This window comes from Branchiostoma belcheri, unplaced genomic scaffold (assembly GCF_001625305.1).
Source record: "Branchiostoma belcheri isolate BF01 breed outbred unplaced genomic scaffold, Haploidv18h27 scaffold11, whole genome shotgun sequence".
NCBI lineage: Eukaryota > Metazoa > Chordata > Leptocardii > Amphioxiformes > Branchiostomatidae > Branchiostoma > Branchiostoma belcheri.
Genome location: NW_017802491.1, coordinates 2,540,507 through 2,563,095, shown reverse-complemented (window position 1 = coordinate 2,563,095; position 22,589 = coordinate 2,540,507). Strand labels below are relative to the sequence as shown.

Genomic DNA, 22,589 nt, shown 5'->3' with positions numbered 1-22,589 from the left:
AAAGTATAGCTACCCTCCGGCTAAAGGTAATTATGTCAATTCTATGATGTATGTATTAGGCGTTAGTGTATTGGCAGGTTACATATGACTGAAGGGTCCGAAGTCCAATTCCAGGAACTAATGAATTGCCTCTGGGCTGACTTCGATTTGAACTTGTAAGGTAACCTTGGCCTGGGTCAATAACAATTACGAACAGACATTGTTATAGGGTCTTATACGTTCCTTGTACAACATTTATAGCCTCTACTATGCTTCGGAAATGGCTGTAAGTGTAGAAATTGGCCAATTAGACAGGTAACATGCCAGGGGAGTTGGTCCGCCTTGGTGAATACTTTTGCTACTTGGCCAATTTCTACTCTTTACAGCCGCTTCCGGAGCCTGGTAAAGGCTACATCATTTACCACTGTTAAAACACTGACAAGACTCTACTCTTTATGAAATATAGCATCCACTCAACGTCTTCATGTATATTCATGTATGGCAACAGCAAGTAAATTTTATGGATGACATCCTCCACAGACTCCGAATCTAATGCGATAGGACGAAAAAAAAACAAGGTGGGCCAAAAAATAAAAACATTCCTACATTTTCAGATTTTGACTTCATAAACCTTGTAAATCAAGAAGTGATGCATATATTGTGATAAGTTTACTGTCAAGTCCATTTGCTACTGAAACAAGGTGTGAAATAAAATTTCAAGTTTTTTTCCCCAAATCAGGCGAAAAGTAATGCGCGCGCTGATGTCATCCATAAAGTTACTTGCTGTGGCCTATGTAAAATAGACCCCCCACCCCCCGGAGTGTGCACACGTAACCATGTTTCATTACATAACAGGTCAAACAGAGGTGAGCTGTTCATCACAACACACGACATGTGCCCGGTGAAGTTCATTACCGTCGATAACGATAAATATTACAAGTTCAATCAGTCAGATTGGATGGAATGGCTGATTTACCGTGGCGGGACTTGGCACCTGACCCAAACTGTAATTGCCGGCGGACAGAATTGCCCAGTCACGGTCAGAACGTGCACGAGAATGATGGCGACACTTTGATGGACTTACGTTGGGAAACTCAAATTGTACCATGCATGCTGATTGTGGGTGTGTGTGTTTTTTTTTTCGTTACTGCTGCAAAAGTGAGCTTACAACTTCAGGCAGCTTGAAATAACTTTTACCAAGCTAAGATGTCATGACGGCTCCCAAATTCAGCCTTATTGCTCTCTTATCAGCAATGGTTCCATATGGAGCGTAATATTGCTGCGTTGAATTTACTGTCATATCTCTAGCGGTAGATCTGAAATGAAATCAATAAGGAGCAAAACCATAACCTTCTTTGACGTCTTTTTCTTAGCTTGATTGTCTTTACCTTTCTTACCTCTCAACATACCAGATAAAATGCACAGTGACGTTATCTCACTGTGCCAGGTTTTATCTATATGAAATGAATGACAACTTTACGACTTGTACCTTCAGTAGATATACGTGTCTGCTGCTTCTAATATTCATGGGATTTTCCTAACCACCAGATGTGGAGATGATAAATTCAGACTGTTAAAATTAACCGCCTTGAAACCGGTGCTCAGAAAAATGTTATCAATTCCAATAAAACAGAATGTTTAGGTATTCATGATTTTGGTAACTTTGTCACGCAGTTTGATTTGAAGATACTAGTTGGTCATATATCTTTCGCTGCTGACCTAAATAGCACTCATGTATGCTATATAGTGTGGGAAGGAAATATACCTGAAGGTGATGTATGAACGTAGAATACTTCTCTGTGGGAGACTAGCGCTATACCGCAGTGCCACCACACAGTTTGGCATGCTTGTTTTCTACTTCATAGATCCACGATAACATACGTCAGGTTCGTAACATTTTAAACTTGCCACTTTACAATAGCTGTACACCCTAATCACTGAACCTCCCTTCCAGCACCCCAACTCTTGGCGCTGCCAATATACAGTACCGACACTGGGACAATAGACTATTAAAGTGTTCTTAACAATGAATGGTGTTAGAGACGGCCAGCTTATAACTCCGACATATGGTATTGTCTCGCCCAATTGCCACGAGTTGATCATTGGTCTTCAAAGCAATTACCGCCTTCAAATGGCATTAATCTTACACGTTCAATAACGGAGCATGATCTAGGTTGATCGATGTCATGTGGAAAATGATGTAGAAAAACGCACATGCTAATATGATGTCTACAGTGTGTGTTTACGGTGCAACTGATGAGGGTAAACTTGCTGTTAAACGTAAAGCGTAGAGACGACGGATGCCGTAGGCTGAATTTTAGGTTGAATACATTTTATAGAGCTTGCAGACTTTCTTTTAACAACACCAGACAGGCAGGCTGACGTACAATCGGTAGACAGCCGGAATTCTAGAAACAAAACCGGCTTCTCCCGGATTAGCGTCTAGGACAGTGGGTCGATGTATTGGTTTACATGTCAACAGAACATTTATCATCTTCTCTTCAAGCCCATCTGTACCGAGGCCGTACGATCCGGGAGGGTTTAGAGGTGATGTCAGTGTTCTTTGATGCAAGCTAGGAACTTCAAGATAACTCGCTAAAACACGGAAAAAACAGTTTGTTACCTTTTTACTTCCCAGAGGCTTAACGGCACATTGCTCTGCTTTAGGCTCATTACAGTCGCATTGTCTAGTTTATATGGCAAAACAGACAAGTTCTTGTGTGTTCTAATACTGTCTAATGCAGCCAAATTGTGCCCTAAGTGACCACATACTGTCAACGCGTGTTGTAAATGATGATTGTTCTCCAAAGGTCACATATAACGGTTACGTTTGAACCGAGAATATAGGTCACAAGAGTGTTACCTTGATTAAAAACATACGTCAAAGTCCGAAAGTTCTTTAAAGTATATAAAATTTTCGTCCAGGGTCTGGGTGTGCGATCTTGTTAACCTCTCTGTGCGACCTTGTAATGAACCATGCCATACATTTTAAATGCATTTCCATCAACTTTGAAATCGTGCCAGTACCTACCAGTGTGTCCATGTATTTGGCAGAACACACAATAGTTTGGAGAATCAATTGACTGTAAGGTTTTGATCTATGTTCTGTCTTGCTTTCAGGCGGAGTTTCCTGTCTCTGTCGTTGTACTAATTAAAAAATAAATAATATAAATGACTCTCCGTAGTTACTTTATAACTGAGTCCTCTAATTTCTAGTTTTGGAGTGACGTGTTTCTATCCATGCAGAGTCAGTCGACGGTATTGGCACAGTTTCAAAGCCGGAAATGCTGTTAAATTTGTGGCATGGGTGATTAGAAAATCCGCACAGGGAGGTTAACAAGATCTTAAATCGAAAATTTTATATGCCCTATCAACAATTTCTTGGACGTTGACGCATGTTTTTCATTACGGCAAGTTGGCTACGCACCAGACGCCTTGCTTTCCGAGCCAAGTACATACATAGTGTCAAAGACTAAAAGTAGTTTCCGTTACCCGTTGTCTGTCATCTTGAACATGCAGTTTGAATCTAGAGTTATACACCTTTTCTTTTCCAAGATTTTCATCCCAAAGCAAGAAGACTACAACTTGAGGCACCAAAGATGTCTTCCTCTTAGATATGCCACCTGTCATATTTGTCTGGAACTGCGTATACTTTTCTTTTGTGTTCCTTATGTAACCGCTCTTGTACGAGACCGGTGGGTGGATTATCATGCAATAATATCTAGTCTATATGTCAAATCAATACATCACGTCGGCTACATCATCCGAAATCGTTCTTCCTCATCAGAATCATATGCACGTACGGCAAACTGAATATAAGCCACTCAGAAAACACATTCTTAGATGGAAGACAGTGTGATAAGTTTACTTCTTCTCTGTCCTTATATTGCGATACCATTCTCTGTCCAGCTTCAAACTCTATATATATGGACAGCCCTACTTTCTGTGTCGTCACGAACTCTCAATGTCAAACCGCTGTCCTTTAAATCCAGGTATCATACCATTTCCCCGTGTGACGAAAGCTTTATCCAGGGTACGCAGGACCGCAAATTGGAAAGTAAATCCTGGCAGAGGTATTTGAAAATGCGCTGACATATCCGTAATGTAGCTACTGGCTGGTGAGTTCTCTTCAATTATATCTCGACAGACATATTCAAAGCATTGCTACTATACAATATTTTACGGTAGCCAGCGTTAAGTATCGTCAATGTCAAAGCTATGATCAAGCATGGGTCAAGTTTTCTCATCAAATTGCAGATGAAATATCTAAAAACCTAAAATCGAAGCTTCATACAAAGACGGAAGTCAGATATCCTTCAGAGTTTTCGATTAAGACGATTAAGTTCCGCTAGGACGTGACGTAACTAGATCCGTCCGTCTGCGTCATGACAAGGGTATGTGGAAGCACTGTGGTTTGATTACAAATTTGTTAACGGTTGCCTTTGTCAGGCATCAGGGCACAATTACAATGCCTGCGATCGTTTTTGTGCTCTGCAATCTTCCGTCGTAAACACAGTTTAATTGACGGCATCCTAGATTGCCAAAACGATCGAATGAATTTCGCAATTGATTGGTTGATTGATTGATTGATTGATTGATTGATTGATTGATTGATAAAATTGGACCTTTTTCAGTTCAATATGTGTCATCTCAACGTCATGTAGGGTATTTCTACAAAGCTCATGTTCGATACATGACCTAACATTGAACATTGGCTGAAGATTGGTTACACTAACGATTTTCTTAGTAAGACTGGTCGAGGTAACCCGTACAAGGTTCCACTCATGACGCAAGTCTAAAGGCCACCATTTCTGATCAGATGAGGGATAAAACGTTATTGGTTGAAATTTGAATCGGTCATCTTTGAACAAGTATAAAACAGGTCAAAATGTGAGATACTGTGGTTTTCTTTTTACGCAACCGGTATAGACTCTCAGCTGCTTACGTTTCCATGCCTGGCAGACATTGCATTTCGGAGGTCAGAATGTGACATACGAAGGGCTTGGCCTTCTGAATCTAGAGTTCTTACTGTGCGAAAAGCATTCCACACAAAGCACCTCAGAGACCAAACGTTACATCATGTGTAGTATTGTGCACAACAATATCGGCGTTGCAAAAGTGCACATTTGATGCAAAAGCTTCACCCACACGTGTCACGATGCTGAAAAGCAATTTCCGCCTTTACTTTATCATCCCTTCAACATCCCACTCTCTCCCTAAGCATGACACTTCCCTATCCAATATCCGATGAATCATATTCCTTAGACCGGTTTATTGAATGGAAGCGCATTTATACAGCTAAAAGGGACATCTAGATCACATTACCACAGTCCAAGTACATTCCCTGGGTAGGAAATAAAGTCACAAAGGAAATACGTCAACGTCAAAGATATAGGGACTGAATTTGATAACATTCAGAAGTGATAACCGTGGGATATGGGATTATATTAGCTGCCTGTGCTACTTTCTTCAAAGTTTTCTTACACGAGAAATGTATGTACTAACCACTTCCTGCCATGGATGTTCAGCAGATTTCTCTTACCGCATTTGCTTGTGGAGCTGGTTTTTGTCACCGTGAATGCTTTCCGACATATATTGAATATTTAGCTGTCAGGCCGGTAAAAAGCACCTGGACTACGTACCATGAATCAAGCATTTCCTGACACCATGTCACCGTGAAAGAATGTTGATGCGTGGTGCTTGTTGAGCTGGAGGCCGGGATCACTAAGTGGACTATACATCATGACTATGAAGTCCTAAACTGAATAACAAATGATTCAGCTTTTAGAAAAGACATGTCTGTATAGGGTTTGAAAACAACTCGGTACATACCATATGCATCTTAGATCAGTAAAAAAATCAGGGCGACGATGAGTATTATGGTGGTTTGCAGATGATATTGCCAGTTTTGCGAATATTTCACCATAACTAAGACCTCAGCTGGAACAAAAAAATTATGCAATTTGCTAATGAACTATATTCATCACATTATGTCTGAAAGATCGCCGCCATTGTCACAGAATGAAACTTTTATACTTTGAGATACTCTTTATACTATAAGAGTATGGCTGCAGTCTCTTCACGTAGACCAGGTACACAGGTACCCGCTGGTGGGTCTGGTGCGGTAAATCAGTGAGATTGCAGCAGGAGTCAATGTCAGGCACTGGCAAATTGACTACTTTGTAGCAGACTCCTGACAGATATACGGTTATGAAGGATCCGCCCTGAATCTTGCAGCAGGTGGGACTTTGCCAGGTGGGCACGGTGCGACGATTGTTGAAACACCCAGTCGTAGCGTAAAAGTGACAAGACTTTGGGTAGTCCGTATTCTGAAGTTTCTTTTGGCACGAGTTCTAGATATAGTTCTTCAGGTTTGATAAACTACATCCGACCACTATTACTCTGCAAGATGGGTACGGTGAGGCGGTTGTTGAAGTACCCAATCGTAGCGTAAAAGTTCCGACTTTCTAGTAGTTTAAATTGGTCAATTGACTAACGACTATGCTCTAATCAGTAACCATAGCCTGAACTAGCCTCCACCAGACTACTTTGCAGGCTGACTAAGAAGTAGAAATCGGCCTAAAAAGAATGTAGCTGGCCAAGGGAGCCTACTATTAATTCAGCCTGCACTGAAGAGTCTGGTGGAGACTAAGCCTGAGCAATGGCGACGCACGATCAGGTCTTACAAAACCCCAATACTTTACACTGACCTACAAATTAAAAGACGTGAATATGTTATTGGTATTTAGCAGTATAAGATAGCCTACTGTCATTATGTCGTGAAGATGAATCACACAATCTATATCATCAACTTGGAAATCTATCTCAATGTCCCTTTTAGCATTCATCTGCAATTAGATTTCTGAAAAAAATGATTCCCAATACGTCAATGTACGAGTTAGAGAAGTTTGACAAGTGTTGACACTTTGAGTGACGGTGATTAATACATTCCCGTTACCATAATCACCACCTTGAGAGGTGACCTATATACCCACTGACGGGACATTAATCGCTTTAATCTTACCAATAAATATCCCAATTCAGACAAGCTCAAATGCATCCATATTTCCTTTGAATGTCATTGCGGTACGACACTCCGGTGCCATAACAATCAACGACTACATGGTGCTTCAAACTCTTCAGAGGTTCAGGTTTAGCCCTTACATTCACGGGGAGACGTATTGATGACAAACTGCGTGGGGACGTGAGAAGAAGTTCAACTTGATCAGAGGGTCAGTGGACGGGTCAATAAGGCCATGAATATTTGAACTATCAAGTAGGCTCTCCACATGAGAAGTCATGAACGTAATCCGCACCGTTCAGCCGAGCATTCGGTATCAAAGGGCACCGCCGAATACACAATTGTGCTTTCCTGTGCGCTTTTCTCCGCCAAGTATTGTTACGTGTATAAATGCGCCTATTGACCTGCGTGCCACGTACTGATTCAGCTTTGATGACCTTCTGGCGCATTTGAACCCCCTTACATGACCTTAAGATCAATTAAACGCACTTGGCTGTGGCTATCGACACGGTGATATCTTTTCCAACGCCCAATTAAGTCTGCGTACAGATAAACAATCAGTCAACGCCATTCATTAGCTAGCAGCTAAGTCGGGAACATTGCGCCATTTACATGTGGTTTAATAAACCAAAGCCATGTTTGCATTGAACGTGGATAATCTCAATACCTAACATTGGAAATTACAGTATGGTCATTATTTCAGGGTATGGGAGTATTGTTTGGGGCGGGATTGTCTGTCGTTGGGTTTGTGTGCATGCTTGTGCCGAGAGTGGATTGACAGTACGTGGGTGGGGAAGATTTACAGGGTGAATGACATGAGGTCAACAGGCCAGAACACAGGAAATTGATCATGCATGAAGGTTCCAGAATCTGGCCGAAAGCCACCAGGGATTAGGGGCCGACATTCAGGAAGCTGAGGATTGCACGAGCGACCCTCGCACACTTTCTGTCCTGGTCTAGATCAAAGTACGTCAAACAATCTCCTAGGTAGATATACATGTAGATTCACGAAATCCCTCAATACTTCCTGGAAGTCTAAAATCTTCTATTTCTTGTTACCTTTGCATCACGTTTCAAGTCTATCGTAATCGATCTGCATGTGGTGTTTGTTGCACAGCATCATTCAGCTTACTTTTCACCATTACATTGAGTACAAGTTTACGTTTGTTATGCTGCAATCAATGCATACTACATATCTTCATTTTCTAGAAGAGGAAGCGTTCATTACCAAAACAAGGTAAGGCAAGTTGCTAGCTTCTTCTCGAGTCCCCAAACTTCTCTAGTCCAGACAATACCTCATGTACGTGATGTCTTTATAAGGTGAATGTTGGGAGACGATGTCTCTGCAAGATACCTTGGTAAGGTTCCTCCCAATTAGTAACCTTGTATGTAGTTATACGATTAATTTCCCCTATCTGGCGCCGCGTGCGATTTCATTACACCTTTGAGCTAACCTTTTGAAATGGAGGCTAATTCTTTATCTAAGTGAGTAGTTACTACAATCATTATTCTTACATGCTTCTTTTGTAACGTATCGCCCTTTCTGTGTGCTTTAGAGTTTTCCACGTTAGAGAAAACAATTTATAACACGTGACCAGTGTGGGTCGTGCTCGCCAGTTTATCAACTGACACGTTACATTCCGTCTGCATGCCAGAAAACGTCGTCATAACTCCGCCAGTTCGCCAATCATGACTGCCGTGGTTAGGGAGAACAGGCCAGGAGCAAATTGGCGGATTGGTGCGCCACCAGCCGGTCACCCAGCCGTCCCCAGCAGCACGGCACTGGGGTGAGACTCCCGCCAGGCTGACGTGTTTTACTACCGGCGTGTCTGTCTGAAGGACGCTGCAGGCAGTGACGAGGCTTAGCCAGGATGTCGCTATCGTGGATTGTCGCTGTTCTTGTCATGTCCACGTGCGCCATAGGAGGCACCGCTGGCACAGGTACGTGTTTTATATGGATACACCAATAATAACATTATGTTAGCTAAACTAAGGTTACGTGCAAAGACGAAATGTCAAATGCGTTAGTGCAACCTCACTGAACCAACGTTCGTCACGCCCTTTTGCTGTTGCTATTGTTTAGAAATATCCGCACGCTGATATGCTTTATGAATATAACTCAAACATGATAAGCAGAGAAAAATTGCACAAATGCTTTTGAAATGAGGCGATCGAATTGAATGAGCTTTGTTGTTGTTCTTCCATTCAGGTTAATGGGTACGGCTATAAAGTTCCATCAGGAACTGCACGTTTTGAATAAAGATGTATGCTAGGAGGCCTGCTTCACACACTATCAGCCACCCCCAGGATATATATGAGTCTCTAACTTCCCATATTCATCACTACCCCTGGGAAATGTCGTATCATGACATAAGCTAATCCTTCCCTCCGGCACAGCTCACTTTGCCTGGCAAATGCACACATAATGAAGGAGGAAGCTAGCATCGATTCTGGCTATCTCCACATATGTATGTCTGCTTTCATTTGCGTGTCTGTTCTATATGCATACAGTAACGTTTTTGCATTGCATTCTTTTTTTCAGCCTGTGATGTGAAAATGATGATTTTGTGTAATAATATGTACACGCGCCTTTCCCACAATTAGGCCGCCATCTTTCTACTTTCTTTCATCTCATATAGTTATCGATTTACCCCATTTATAGTCTATCGTACCTTATCGTATTTAACCGATATTCATCCACATTTATGCATTCCAATAGTTATTAGTCTTACTACAAAGAGAACTGCCTTAGGTGGTAAATAAAGATTATTGTCATTACTTTGTATAGATTCCAAGAATGCTATTTTTAGTGTTACTAATTTGTTTAACATTATATTGATTATTCATATACTACTACCATAAACAATACTCTGGGTAGTCCGTATTCTGAAGCACAAGTTCTACAGACAGTTCTCCATGTTTGTAAACTACATCCGAAGACTATTACGTTGAGTGAGTAGGAAATCCCCAGCCAGCTGGTCTCGTATCGATATCGCGATAAGTTATTGTTTGAGAGGAAAATTTCTCGTCTAAGCCATTTTAATGACATATTAGGGTGCTTTTCGGTGGCTAATGGTCATATTGCACCCCATTGACCTTCCCGAATTAAACATTTATCTCAGAAGTCTCCGCGGGATTACCGTAAAGAGCACCTTGTGGACGGGATAGCCTGATCTTAATGGCGATTACCCCAACTTACTGTGGGAGGAGTTTTACATTCCAGTAGGGTAGAGCTCGTTAGGTCCTTAAGAATGCTCAAGACGCCAAGTACCGACAAGGGGAAGACATTACTGCAATTGGAAGATAAGAGCATCACTTCAATAAAGCAACAAGTAACGAACGCATCATATGCGTACACACAGAATGGAATCCATAGTGATGGTAAACTCAACACGACAAAGACATAATATTTTTATAGCATGTTACATTAATATGACTAACCACACTCTTCATTTTATCTGGGGCTGATAAATATGACACGGATCACTTGAAAGTCATCTTGTCTGTAATATATACTCACTATACTAATAGCAATAAGGATCTTTCGTTCGCTCGAAGGTGCACTGCCGTATGCAAGGGTCTCTTTTAATGTCATCCCCATAGATCTAAGTCTAGATCCCTTTCCCAGCCTTATCCACATCATTAGGCATTTGGCTGATATTATAGGGCAACAGCGTCCCCCAATTACTCCTGTAGATAAGACAGCCAAACAGTGGCCAGATGAGCCCCCGCGGAGGTTCAACTCAGAATCTCAATTCAGAACGTTCAGTGGATCAGCTGAAGGATGCTTCTATCGACCTAACATGACTTGAAAAGTTTGAAAATCTTTAGACTAGCGACAGAAGCTCCAAGGTAGACGGACGTGAGTGATTCTGGTGTCCGTAATGTACTGGCAGGAGTCGTAAGTCTGTGGTCTGGTGGCTAGAGACCCTGTGGCCATCCTGTGGCTACTCGTTCCCTATCATTTGTGCACGGCTATTTGTAAAAAAAAACCCGCAAGACAACGCCCAATAACTATCTGTAGCGGAACATATTCAATAATGTAATTATCGAGAAGTTGATGGAGTAGTCTCCAAGCGCTACACGTCAAGCCAAAGGTTATGTGTCAAGTGAACTCAAGTGAAAATAAATATTGTCTGTCCAGTATTTTGTGTGCGGGATACAACACTAGCAACAGCTGCCTTTGTTCCACGTGTATTGTATTGTTAAAATCTTAATAAATTAAAAAAGATTAAAAGGTCGTGTGTCGATATTCTGCACACTGCACCCCTCCCCCACCCACACATACCTTTCAGTTCAGCAATTGAGTTACGTCGGTATTACTTGACGATAACTTGTCGGATATACGTTATCCCCATATATGGGATCTGATGTATTTCAGCTGATTGAGGTGTGATTTCTTTCAACAGGGCCAATGAAGCCATGCAGTCATGCGGAAAATAAGGTCACCAGAAGTAGTGCACCGCAGCCTGTGTGTACATCTATAACCATGGTTATAGTCAAGGAACAATTGACAACACACATGGTGTAATGAGAGGAAATGAGAAAATGTCACGAACGTTAACTGTGATGAGATTTTCTTCCAAACCTTTGTAGACCCTTGACACTAGCTGCACTGCTTCCCTTACACTGTCATAAACCCTTAGATCCTGCTAAAGTCTATAAGGTAGCCTGGCGCTGAATTGCGTCTTTTAAATAATTATATAAACTCAAACGATCCTGCGGGAATCCACACAGACGAATGCCGAGTCACATTGCTTTTCACATCGCTTCATCTCGCAAACTTAACTCTTTCAAATACTTGTTCCTTTTCAAAGGAAGCCCTTTACCTTCTTTCTATTGATTTACCGTAACTGGCATGTTAGCTGATGAATACATTCATGAGTGCCTGTAAGAAGAAAGGAAGAAAACCAATTTCAAGTTCCTGCAGTGAGGAGAATTTTACGATGTGCTGTGAATGTACTCAATTCCGTGGATCCAATCACAACCTCTGTACCAAAGACAGGCGTTTATTAGATATCCCTGAATCCATCACGTTTTACACACTGTTCATTGCAGTTTTTGTTTTTTATTCCAACATGTAATCACCAGACGTGGTGACGACACACTCAAGTTTTTTCAACTTATATTAATGCCGCCACCAACACAGGGGACAAATACATTACAGGACAATACTCATTTACACCTGAGCTAAGTGAGGAAAGCCGTGTAAAGTGCCTTTCCCAAGGGCACAAGATCGTTGGCATGTCAGGACTCGACCCCGGGACTCTTAGTTGCCACACGACCCCACATATTGCAGTTAATGGCTGCCTGAAGCATTCTCAATTGATCTAATTCAAGTTTGGATGTGGATTTAGGGACCTAATGCTAATATTGAACCTCTTTTCAAAACATTGATACTGGTCAAATTACTTCCATTCCGGGTTAGGTAACTAAGGCATTTGTAGGACCTTTAGATATCGATTTATGACCACGAACGTGTATGCGTGAGTCAATGAACTCGATAAAGGAAACCATCGCCATTGGCAAACGATGCGAATCAAATTAAAACCTTCCCTAAAATTACCAATGTTAGGTAGGAATATTGTATGTAGTTTTCAAGTGTAATGTATGTCGAACCATGCACCCGCAGTTACTACATTTCGGTGGTTGTTTAGCCAAGTGCCTCAGATATGTGTATAAACGTCTTTACATTGCCTATTCCTAGACATCCAACGCAGTCTATACTTAATAATATTCTTTACATCTTGCTTTATTTCTAGACACCCAACGAAGTCTATACAGTCATCTCTTCGACAAATACAACAAAGCCTTACGCCCGTCCGAAACTCCTAACAGCACGCTGATAGTGGAGATCGGGGTAGAACTGACTCATCTCATAGACATGGTGAGTAGAACTTGCGGGTGCATTATAGATAGCAGTTTCCTCAGAAAGTAGCAATGCCACTACATGAAGCCCCCAGTATGATGAATAATGATGCTCTGCTGTAATGGTAAGTACACTTTTAGAATAAATAGCCACGACATTTGAAGGGACTCCTATTTTATAGGAGCGCTTTACGTAAGTGACCAGCTCATGAGAGAGGACATGCTCGATAAGGAATCTACCTCCTATCCATCTATTCGTACTGGTACATGGTGAAATTCAACGTCGACACTCGTACTGTATGAACATATAATCCCTTGTTGATGAATCATTCGAAAAGCCTGGTGTTCATCATTATAGAGAGTTAAAACAGGGGCCTGTAATTTCTTAGCTGGTTAGTCATGTTTCAAACGTATGAGTCATTTGGAACCAACCCTTCATCTCACCCTCGGCTCATCAAATGACACTATCAATTTTACAACCAGTATTCAGCAAAATGCCCATAATTACACGGTCATAACTTCTGTCGTCGTGATCACATTTTGTTTGACGCCATAAACCAGATACCTATCATTCCGGTAGTAGTGAAACAAGTAAAATTGTTACAATATATAATGATACATTTATCCATCCAATAAAGTCTGGAGAGAAAGCTGGACAATGATAAAACGTAAAGTGTAAAGCGCGTTCCACAATGACTGCTAATGGCATTGCATCCCTCGTGGGATGTTGTGCCAATTAAAGCTCTGGTGGCTGGAGAGAACACAGACTGTTTTTGAGCACGTATGGAAAACATTTCAAGTCGGTCTGCTGGCTGGCTGGCTGGTTGGCTGGTAACTTATTACATGGCGTATTTTATTTCAACAAAGTCGTTATCAAGACTACCGAGGCCTTCATCGTCTATCTAAATCAACTTCATCTCGCTAGGGAGTATATTAGACTTTATCTGATTATTTACTGATAAATTATGAAATGTTGCCACATTTCTATCTTCATTGTGTCTAAATAGAATTAACCATAATGATGATGTAAGCCTTGTCATCCTGGATGGTTAACTCAGTTTATGTCTGCGTTCCTGATCACTTTCGTAATGATTGAATAATTCATTATGTCTAATGATGAACATGAATGTGTGCCTGTACATCCCTGACCTTAACAGGGTATCTTCCATCACTATTACAATGTGTTTCTGTTTGTTCTTTTATTTCTAGAATGAGAAGCATCAAACGTTGACAGCAAACTTATGGCTAACAATGGTGAGTTGATGGTACTTCTATATTTTTCCTAGAATAAATGCAGCTGTGTTTTTCCTCGCCAGAATTGAAATACATTTTGTCATCATCAGAATCAGTATTGTAGACAAAGGGGACCAATATTCATCAAATTGCTGTGATCGATGATTTTTGATATCCACACAGGCGCGGGAATATTACAAGAGAGCAGCTGTAGCCCTGTAATTGAAAATTGAGCGGACGTCCATGAGTATATATAGCCGCGGAGAAATACGGCCTGTGGAAAGCATGTTAGCAACGAACAAGCACAAATGAAATGCTTTACGGGAGGGAAAATGTAACTAACGGGCAAGTTTCACGAAGTAACGGGCAATTTTTGCGACAGGTGATCGAATTCGAATTTTGTTCCGTTCAGAAAGTCCAATTCCGGCCACATTGAAGGAGACCCTCGCATCTGAAGTACCGCCACACCTTCAGCACCAAGGACACGGACATACGTACATCTGAATTTGTCATTAACTTGATACAACCACTAAGTGTATCGTTGTTGTTTATTTGCTCCTAGTGTGCATTTTACAGACTAAATTATACCTTATCCAATCCTATCATAAGAGTTAAAGCATAACATATCTGTCGACTTTTGTGACCTCTGACCTCATAGGCAATGACCTCTGACCTCCGTCACCCTTTGCTCTCACCACACGTGGAACTACTGACACGGAAACTTCCGAAGATTACACTGCGGCAACTTCAATCCCGATTCCCTGAATTTTTTTTTATGATGTCACCAGACATAGGCTTGGAAAGGGGTGAGGCATTTGAATGTTTAAAGATATTCAACTTCTTTAGCAATACATTTTAGAGGGCTTTCGTTTCTCTCTGGACTCGCCGTTTATAACAACAAAGGTATGAAATACACCCATAGACTACATTGAGAGTTCAAGGTGGGAGATGATGTAGATAGACCGCCTGTAACCTTCTCGCCAATCCCATCTGGACAGACACTGACGTTAATGATCCCAGCAGTTTTATCCTATAGTATTGATGAATTCTATGGCTTAATGAGACGAGAACCTCAGCCATTAACACATATCACCCATCATTCTTCATGACCGCAAAATGAGCTTATAAGCATGATGCAGTCCATCCAGAAGATCTTATTAGGGGACGTTATTGTCGTGACCTAGTTTCTGCAGCAACTGGTGAGTCACAGATAATTACCATATCCATCAGACAGGACCAGCTGGGTCACCCGGACAGGCAGCCGACAGACGTGCGTCAGAACTATCTCTCAGTGATGGCACTTTCCGTCTGGAAACTTTATTGAGTTTGCCTTCTGGAATGACTTTCATCTTCGGTGAAGTAGCTGCTACAGAAAATTGTTCTTATATTAGGTTAATTTAATACTACACGAAGTACAAAGCGCACTCACTACCTGTATCAGCAAGGTCCCTATGGTTCAGGAGGAGACAAAGTTGACAAGATATTACACCAGAGAGAAGTTGAAACAAACTTGAGCTTGCATTTCAGATTCCTGTGATTCGACAACTATTGTTTCCATTGAGCGGTTAGACTTACGGCTTTTCTGTGTTGGTAGTTACATGTTTAAAGTTAAAACGTTTGTTCCAACACAAGGGATTGTTCTCACCAGTCAGTCACTCTAGTCTTCTTCAATGGACTAACTCAGTGAGCTTTGAAGACCAGTGTGACTGGTCGAAAGCTCTTGGTAAGAAGAATCCCTTGTGTTGGAACAAATGTTTTCGTTTTTCCTTAAACATGTTATCTATCTTTTGTCTTATATTACATTATCGTTCTTTCGTCTGTCCATTTGCTCCGTTCTTCCATCTACTCCAGGGTTGGAACGACACGTACCTGCGGTGGAACGCGTCGGAGTGGTCCGAAATCACTACCTTAACAGTCCCGGACAGCTACGTCTGGAAACCAGACATCATGCTGTACGAGAAGTACGTGCAAACGCTTCTTATTCAACTAATGTATTCATTTTTAAAGCTCTCATTGGGTAATAAAAACAGACAATTTGTCGTCTTAGTAAGATTTACTCTGACAGATAGCGGTATCTCTTGGAACCAAGTGCAGAAGATTCGCCTTTAGGGGAATACGTTTCCTATTGTGTACAATCAGAAATTCCAGGAGGACAATAATGCATGATCTGGTAATCCCATGTGTAAAATATGCGCTAGAAGAGCGTGTGAGGCTGTGCATGAGTTTTTACAGATAAGGCTGACGAGTGCTTCATTTCCAAACCTACATTTTTAGAAACCCCTTCTTACACAGAAACCCACTTCCCCTAGACACGGTAGGAGCCCCTCATGCAACAGCTTCGAGCAACAGTTTCGTTCCACAGAGGGAACAGGATCCGTCATGGCCGATGCGCGCAAAAACTATGCAGAATGCTGCAATGCGACATTCACGTCTGTTATGCTGTTGTGCTTTCGGTGAAATTGATTCATTCTTCGAGACTTCTACTCGCATGCTCTGTAAATTGCAGATGACAGGCACTAACAGCCTTCTAACTTAAGCCTATTTGATGCTGCTCACATCAAGGTTTATGAAACTAAGCCTATTACCGGCCTCTCTCAAGGCACCATATTCTTCAATGTTTAGATCATTATCTTTCGATTCCTGGCTGCACAGGACAGACGCACAGCACAGCTCAAATCCTTAGTGATTACCCTGTAGTACTACCGGATTACATTCCCAGTGGAAACAGCAACAGAATACAACATGTGGACTATCGGATCAGCCACTGATCCACCCTCCCTGCACATGGACGCCGCGCATACGTCCTGCCAATCATCTCAGGACTTCAGCTTCCTTTTACTGCGTGTTGACATCCTAATTGCATTGACAGGAGCATTAGTCAAAAAGTAAAGACAAAGATTCCATTAGCAAACAGACTATCTGCAATGTCACAAAAAACATTGCCCTATAGCCTAATGCTTTCACATTTTCAACGTGCTTTTTTCTCAAAAACGAATTTCATTCCTCTATACAATGCATCCTACGACGCTCAAAGATACGAGTAGTATTCCACATTTGAAAAAAATATATATGTGAAAATAATTGTAAAACTTTGGTACCCCACCTTCAGGTCCATGCTTCATTTATCATCAAGACAACTTTTTTTAGAGAAATCGATACAGCACACAGCGCCCAATCCCTCACCACCACCAGGGCTATACTTCTCCGCGTGGGTTTATTGCTGATGAAAAGTGTGTCCGTACACCATAAAATGTGACAATGGCGCTCTTTTCCGCCTCATATGTTGTTGAACACAAAGGACAGGAAACCAATATTATGCTGTATTGGAGACCGCCGAGGTATAATAGCCTCAGGACAAAGGATATTGGTCATTGCCAATAAAACTGCCGATGTAGCTTCAGAAGGAAATTCTTTTCTATCCTGATAATGAACATTAAGGCCCCCAGGGACTACCAACAATACCTGTGTTTTCAAGATAGTCGAATCCCTGTCCCGTCTGTTAATATCTAGAACACGTTCACTGATATCAGAAATAGTGTGCATTTCACTTGCTATTTTTGGCATCTTTCGTCAAACTATTTTAAGGATATTGTTCAAACCTATCCTGATCGCGATTGTAATTAAAACCGTTGACAGCTTCAAATGTCATTGATTCTATCTATAGATATTGAGTCGGTCACAGCTGACCCGTTGTGTGGTGTCTAACAGCCCTCACAGTCTGACACACTTCTCCGTGTGATAGTCTATCTGTTATCATTTGACATACAGTGTCATGGTAGCTCTGCGCAAGTCACCTTTCTTATTTTCACTGAAGTTGCCATTTCCCAATAGATGCATCAAAATAATAGAGATTAGAGTGGTTCTGAACATCATTTTGTACCAGCAATTTCACTCAAAAATTGCTGTCCGTTCAATATTGGAACTGTGAAACAAATGGACCATTTGGGTCAGTTCAATGTTCCGTGTAACAAGGTTACTGGAAATACAGCTGCTAAGTCTTGTAATATGAGCAGAGGCCATCTAAAGAGCAGATGGGTACAAGTTGATGTGCATGGCATGTCCGATTCAATAACTTCAACCATACATCTATGACAGTGCCCACTATCACGTATACTACCATCCTAACAGGCAACACAATAAGTTTACATGTGTTTTATCTATTCCCTGTTCCACAGTGTAGACCAGTATTTCAAAGGATGGTCCAAGTCAGAGACGTACGTGAAGCTCCGTCACGACGGTTACGTGTTGTGGGAGATCCCAACCGTTACTCTGTCGTCATGTCAGGTACAAGTATTAAACAGTGGCCTGTGTTTGTGCCTTATACATGTTTTATATGACAGCAGTTGTTGTCAAAATTTATTCCAGGGTACTATCCTGCGGGCCAAAAATGCTCGATGTACCTTGTGATCTAACTTTTTAACTTCCTAACTTGTAAGATATGATTTCATATCTGACTAATGATAACAGGAGCCATAAGTGGAGAATGAGTCAGATTGTTCTGGATCCCGTCACAGGTGAATGTGTCGTCCTTCCCGTTCGACCATCAGAAGTGTCCGCTGAAGTTCGGTCCGTGGATCCACAGCAGCTACGAAGTGGAGATGAGAAGTATGGCGGCGAACGGCAGTCTCCAGTACTTCATGGTCAACGCCGAGTGGCACGTCGTGTCATTCGAAGCGCACACAAACAACAAAACCTACGGAGAGTCCTTCGATATCGGCACTCCCTACTCCGACGTTACGTTTGTCTTAGAATTCGAGAGAAAATCGACTTTTTACGTCTTTAACTTGTTGCTGCCTTGTCTGCTGTTGACCTATCTCATGTCGACCATGTTTTACCTCCCCCTGGAGACGGGAGAGAAACTGTCTTTTGGCGTGTCTATTCTGCTCGCTATTGTTGTGTTCCAGCTGGTGCTGAATGAGGTTCTGCCTGAGTCAGAAGACCTCCCCTGGATAGGTGAGGGTTAGAAATAAAGACTACCTTCATTTTCTGGTCCGCTGCGTTTCAAGGGTAATGCGCCGAGGACCGCGGTAATGACGGCAATACAGATTAAGGTTCCTCCATCATTTATACGAATTATCTTAATGTTGATCAGGAAATTGTGCTTGAAATTGGCCTGGATAATGTCTGAAAATCCTTTTCACTATACAAGATGGGTCATGCAAACACTTAGCTTTGGCATAACAGGATAGCTGCTCAATTAATCAAGATTCCCCCACAACCAGACACTGGGTATACAGCGACGACTGGCGGTTAAGTTCTGAATTACCAACGTAACGACTCCTCTTTGTTTCTTTGCAGGTCGTTACGTGATCCTGGCGATGATCATGATGTCGGTGTCTCTGTCCCTGTCTGTGCTGGTGATGAGCGTGTGTGACTGCTCCATCACCGTCAGACCCATGCCGCACTGGGCCCGCACCGTGTTCCTCAAGGTCCTGGCACAGATCATGTTCATGGGAGACTTGTCCAACGACCACCCGACCAACCTACAGACGGACGATACCGAGACATTTCAGATGTCAGACCTCAATATCAGCAGCAGTCTGTCAGAGAGAACCACGACACCCATGGAATCTCAAGACCAGTCTGAGTACCAGGCCGGCGCGGAGATTCTGGCGTCCAACTTGAGAAGCATCGAGCGGAAACACAGCTTCCTCATCAGCTACATGAAGGAGCTGGACAGAAAAGAAGAAGTTCGCAAAGAGTGGAGAACCCTGGCTAAGGTCCTGGACAGACTCTTCTTTTTCATTTACATCATAACCTCTACGGTTTGCCTGGCCGCGTTTGTCGCGTACGTGTGAAACATGGCAGCATCGTCACAAATAAAAAGTTGACAAACCTAGCCTACTTTTTGTAACATCAGCATCTCCCCATGAAGCACAAAGATGTCGGACATTCCAACACATACCTACATCTGTGTGAATAGAAATAATTCTCATACAGTTCATTATAAGTCTTGATGTCATCGGCATCTTGATGCGGCTCAAATATTTGTAAATAGCTACCACTAACCTGCACAAAATCACTGTAGAAGCAAGACATGTGACCTTAACAAGAGGGCCATCCACTTTGACTTGATTTGTGTTTATCTACTTATTGCGAAATTTTAGAAGTGTTACTGGAGAAATAGATCTGAAGGGGAAGACAGTTTGCCCTAAAGTCAATGCTACAGTTTCTCAAGACTATTTGCTATGATACAGAACAGTAACTTTTACGATGTTCACTTATGATTAGCTGTTAGCATTGAGTCTTTTTCAATTGCATGTCATTGTGATTCTTGAAAACTAAAACTCTGTCTTTCAAGGGTGGGAGGGAAAAGTGACTTGCAATGTAAACAATGACGTTAGTTGTCCTAGTGCTGCTATACAACTGTACGTGAACAGCATCACACAATAAAGGGAAACTCGCCCAACTCGTTTGAACCTGCGTCCAGCGTCTGTGGTTATGATACATCCATATTATGATACATCCATATAGCAAAACTGCTATCTGGCGGTTTCATTGAGAATTGCAACCCGCGCTTTCCCACACCATGCTTGGTAAATGATAAATTCTACCCACCCTTAACTCTACGTCCTGTCACTACTTCCTGACTTTTTACCCTTCGCTACTGCCACTGCACTCTGTGAGACATGCCCATAGATATGTATATATATAGCATATGGAATAGTTCCAGAAACAAACAGACACACCGCACATTAATATTGACACACCTTACACGGAGTCGATAAGAAAACTTACTTATTCCAGCTCACTCAGCAGAACAGCTGACAATTTCAGCTCATTATAGATAAGAATTTTCGTTTTTCCAGTTTGTGTTATCAGTGGCCACACGGTGCCCTTACAATAAACCCCGGTTTAAATATCCACACGTCATCGCCAACAAAAACACGTGACAGTAAAGACAATGATCCCATCATGCTATGTCGCAACGTCGGTTCTCAATTTACAACGACCGTCGATTATTTTGATCAAATGTTCCGTCTTAATTCAGTTATTTGCCGTCTTTTAGCATCTGTCAAAAACTATAGCTGCTCATTTACATTTCCACTATAACGGCATTCAGGGCTTTGTCTGAATGTACATGTATTGTTGTAAGTACGAATGCCATATGGCACATAGCATTGTCGTTAGCCAAATTGTGTAAGTGATCTATGTAGGTCATCTATTGATTGCTTTTTGTTCAATGACAATGCCGATAGCACCGTGTTTTATTTGGGTCTACTTAACCATTCTATTATGTATACATCCCGTCCGATGTATCATCGTAAAAATAGTCATATTCGTAGCATGAGTTACTTGTCATTAATGTATTAAATGGGTCAGTCGAAGAAATAAAAAATCATCCATTTAGTTGATAAACCCACTAAAAGCCGGGGAATCTGCTGATGTAGTTATTTATCAAGCAGAGGGTTATGTGCTTACCACGGTCTTACCCATGTGTGTGGAAAGTTAATGTGCTGTCTGTGTGCAAATTGAACGTTGTGCCTTTCATTACATGGTGAGAATGCTTTAAGCGCTCAGGACCTGTCCCACTATCATGGAAGTCCATTGGAAATCACTAATGTGTCAGTCGAACTCATTATGACCAGCCCACTGGCACTGCTATATCCTTGAAATTCCCCTGCTTGAAATTATAGTTCTGAAGGAAGCACAACGATCGGTAAGGTTTATATAGAAGTGCCAAAATCCACATTGCCATGTCCTAGGGCGATATCGCCACTCATACATATGCTGAGATATCAAGTAAGAAATCATTTTTACAATTTCGCCCCACTTCTGTTATCAACGTGTATTCATATACTGAATGGTCCTTCCGGAGTCAAACGTGTTTAAATTACGTATTGATATGGAGGGATAATGAAGATATCTGTGGATAGATTTTAATTAAGGACTGTCAATCTTACTGAGATACAGTTGTACTCCTGAGATCTTTATGCATGAGATGCTTCATTTGTTGTTCTTACCACTTATAACACCATCGCTCGGGGACATTACTTAATGTATACTCTCAAATTACATTATCACTATTGTAATTGATGGTAATGGGTTTTGCTTTTCCTGCTTTAGTTATTTGAAAGTTACGAAAAGAAATTGCAGATATATTCCGAAGTGACGCATTCCCACAGGCCTAGTCTTAATGGCTTTAACTTATTAATGAAGCAATCTCCGGTAAAAACAGAATGTTCCAATGATTGATGATCAGTCTCACAGTTCTGAGAAGCACATTGATTCAGCTGGCACACTGTGTGTAGATCTGTGGACAGCTGTCAGTAGGGCTTCTACTAATGCGCAAATCGTAAGTGAGGAAATTTAGATGGACGATAGGAATGGCCTGCGTCTGTTAGTGACGGAGACCTGGCTGTAAACGAACCGCTGATTGTTGTCGGCAGTGACGGCAGAACGGCGCTATGATGCTGCGACGGTGACTTCTGCCGGATACATCATACTGTAAGTTGGGAACAGTTAGATGCGTTTGATGATACGATGT

The 22,589-nt window shown here is 41.7% G+C and overlaps 1 protein-coding gene across 1 annotated transcript; it reads left to right on the top strand.

Moving 5' to 3' along the window:
- The first annotated feature begins 8,783 nt into the window (after positions 1–8,783).
- LOC109481910 (neuronal acetylcholine receptor subunit alpha-9-like) lies at positions 8,784–19,899 on the top strand. Its single transcript, XM_019784535.1, has 7 exons — positions 8,784–8,941; positions 12,763–12,887; positions 14,078–14,122; positions 15,953–16,062; positions 18,277–18,385; positions 18,616–19,054; positions 19,400–19,899. Exons 1-7 carry the CDS (start codon positions 8,872–8,874, stop codon positions 19,897–19,899), a joined length of 1,398 nt encoding a protein of 465 aa, XP_019640094.1. The 5' UTR covers positions 8,784–8,871.
- The last annotated feature ends 2,690 nt before the right edge of the window (positions 19,900–22,589 follow it).